We start from the raw sequence: 3,062 nt of genomic DNA, 5'->3' as shown, positions 1-3,062 counted from the left end.
ATTACTGCAATTTGCGACTAAAAACACAGTCGCTAAATTTAGCGACTGAATTGCGATTGTTTAGCTACTGAATGACTACTAAAATAATTCAGTCGCTTAGTAGACGCTAATTGGAGACTGATGCATATTGTCGTAGTGTAGTCGCTAATTTGCGACTAATTTGGAGACCAGTTTGATAGTCGCTAAAAGATTGTGACTAAAGAGCTACTATTTAGCGACTGCTTTAATAAATTTGGGCCTTAACAAAATTTGGACCGTAACAAAACACGAAAACCCATTATTTTCGTTTTCTTCCCCGAACAAACCCTAATCTAACATTTCTTTTCTCATTTCTTCTTCTTTTTCTTCTTCGAGACGAAACGGCGAAACCTCAAAACCCTAGATCTAAATTCCTCTCACTCGACAAAACCGTAAACCCTTGATGGCTGGACTAAAGAAAAGAGGCGGTGGAAGAAGAAACCCCTCTAATCGAACCTCTGGAACCTCACAAACGGCGAATCACAGACCTGCCAATCTTCCTCCCCAGTATACCTTCATGCCGACGAACCATCGAGTTCCAGAGACTGATTCTTAGGGAACTCCTGTCCCAAACCTCCAGCCTCCAGCGAGACCTACACCTTCTTACCGAGACTATTCACCTCCAACAAATCTGTTCCAGCACTCGAGGACCTTTCCCGGAACATCCCCTTCCGGCGAAGATCCAACCAGGCGTCCTTTTCCTCAACCTCTGGCCTCCGCGACGAATCCACCAGAATTCTCGAGTCAACTTCGAGAGTCTCCTCAACCGTCAGTCACGAATCATCGTCGACAGTCTCCTTAAGTCTCGAATCTACCACGAGAGTCTCCTCTACCTCAACAGTCTCATCGACCACCCTCTTCTCAACCTGTTCAACCTCGAGCAGCTTCTGCATCGCTTCACAGTTCTCAAGCGCAAAACTCACATGAGGAATAAGCTGATTCGGAGGATGACGGTGCAAGGGAATCAAATCTCCCAGCTGATGTACTCGCTTCTTTACATGACATGCTTGTCCAACCAGGCCGTGAGAAGTATACCTCTGTCCTCTCTCCCTCATTAGAGCGTGGAACCACTTGGTAAAAATTTGGATTAGAATTTTGTATTTTGGATTAGAATTTGATTGTGAATGTTTGTTTGGATTAGAATTTGATTGTGTTTGTTTGTTTGTGACTAGAATTTGGATTAGAATTTTATATTTTGGATTGTTTGTGATTAGAATTATTAGAATTTTGGATTGTTTGTGTTTGTTTGTGATTAGAATTTTACTTGGATTGATCGATTTGTTTGTGTTTGATTAGAATTTGACTACTGATTTGTTTGTGTTTGAAGGTTTGGTAAAGACAAGTCATCACTTACCCGACAGATTACAAAAGTGTTTACAAACAAGTTTGATGGTCCATTTTACAGTTGGGGTTGTGTTCCGAATGCAAGAAGAGAAGGTTACTTCTTGGAATTCGCGGTGAACTTCTACTCCTTTCAATTTGATTTATGTATTTATAGCTTTTTTCTTGGTTTTTTTTATCACTAACACTAGTCTTCTTTTATAGAAAACACACACCTGGGATCCCTCTCTAACCGGTGTGGTTCAAGCAAAGTTCTATAGCATTTGTCAAAACCGTATGAAAGACATGGTTTCCAAGGCAGCAGCTCAGCGAGAGGAAGTGAAACCGAGGTGGATTGAGAGAACTCTTTGGAAAGAAATGTGTGACTATTGGGACACCGAAGAAGCCATGGCAAAGAGTGCAACCACTTCAGCAGCTCGAATGTCTGACCGTAATGGTCTTGGCCCTCACAAACATGTATCAGGGCCGAAGTCTTACTTACAAATCGAACAAGAGATGATGAGTTACATCATAACTTTTTCATTGTTTAATTACTTGACATCAAATGGTTCCTAACCTTTCATTGTCTAACATTTCAGGAAGTAGAATTGGGAAGACCGCCAACTATTCCTGAAGTTTTTGTCAGGACTCATACCAAAAAAGATGGTACTTTTGTGGATAAGAAAGCGCAAGCAGTTCATGAGGCATATAAGAAAAGAAGGGAAGCTAAGTTGGCTGCTGAGGATAATGATGAGTCTTTAGATGGTACTTCACGTCGATCAGAGCTATCTCACGAGGAGGATGATGAGCTCTTTCTTCAGGTAATTTGCTTCTTTCTAATAAGCTATTAAGTTTTTCATTGTTAAGTAATTATAATACTTTCTTTCTAATAAGCTTCTTTCTGTTTTGTGTATGGAGTCTACTTACATAAATGATAAAGGAACATACTTTGGAGTTGGAAGCCTAGGAAGTTACATCAACGAGAAGCGGAAGTACCCTGGAAGCTCTTCTACTTTCACAACCCTGCAACAACAGCTTGAAGACGCTAACCGCAAGATAGAGGAACAAGCAGCTCTACAAGCAGAGCATGACGCAGAGGCTTCACGGGTTGCAGCTGAGGCTTTGCGGGTTGCATCTGAGCAACAAGCAGAGATCTCACGCTTGGTGAGCTTCCTCAAGACTAACCCAAACTATGTCGCCTTCCTTGAGTCTCAAACCAATGACCCAAACCCTGCTGATTTTCAAAGTTAGGTTCCCTCATGTAATATTTGCAACACTCTTGGATATTTGGATGTTTTTTGGAACTTTTGCAACTTTTGTAAAAACATGGTACTTATGTCGTTGTTTAATTTCATGTTTGTTATGTTTTAGTACATGTTTTCTTAATCAGTTTTGGTATTACAAAATCAAATAATGCATTTTTACCATAATTTTTTAAAAAACATGATAATTAAACAGTCGCAAAACAGTCACCAAAACGTAAACAAAACAGTACCCCAACAGTCGCAAATGAGTAACCATATCAGTCGCTAAAGCGTTGCAATTCAGTCGCAGCTTTAGCGACTGTTTGGCGAGGGAAGAGCGACCCCAATTATCAGTCGCCAATTAGTAGCTCCATAGCGACTTTTTAGCGACTGATTTTTTTAGCGACGCACTGTTTAGCGACTACGTATGTCAGTCGCCAAGCAGTCGTGACTAAGTAGTTAGCAACTGTATAGTTACTG

At 40.8% G+C, this 3,062-nt stretch overlaps 1 protein-coding gene across 1 annotated transcript; it reads left to right on the top strand.

Annotated features, from left to right (window-relative positions):
* The first annotated feature begins 1,568 nt into the window (after nt 1–1,568).
* On the top strand, nt 1,569–2,678 carry LOC147919775 (uncharacterized). Its single transcript, XM_087503361.1, has 3 exons — nt 1,569–1,861; nt 1,942–2,159; nt 2,257–2,678. Exons 1-3 carry the CDS (start codon nt 1,636–1,638, stop codon nt 2,587–2,589), a joined length of 777 nt encoding a protein of 258 aa, XP_087359487.1. The 5' UTR covers nt 1,569–1,635; the 3' UTR covers nt 2,590–2,678.
* The last annotated feature ends 384 nt before the right edge of the window (nt 2,679–3,062 follow it).

This window comes from Camelina sativa, chromosome 20 (assembly GCF_030686135.1).
Source record: "Camelina sativa cultivar CO46 ecotype springtype chromosome 20, ASM3068613v1".
NCBI lineage: Eukaryota > Viridiplantae > Streptophyta > Magnoliopsida > Brassicales > Brassicaceae > Camelina > Camelina sativa.
This window is presented reverse-complemented; position numbering and strand designations above follow the sequence as displayed.

Bases quoted from the DNA above. Each gene is read 5' to 3' on its own strand.
- LOC147919775 (XM_087503361.1), top strand. From the start codon at position 1,636: ATGAAAGACATGGTTTCCAAGGCAGCAGCTCAGCGAGAGGAAGTGAAA. The intron at 1,862-1,941 runs GTTACATCATAA...CATTTCAGGAAG, and splicing joins AATCGAACAAGAGATGATGA to TAGAATTGGGAAGACCGCCA. The intron at 2,160-2,256 runs GTAATTTGCTTC...TTGTGTATGGAG, and splicing joins ATGATGAGCTCTTTCTTCAG to TCTACTTACATAAATGATAA.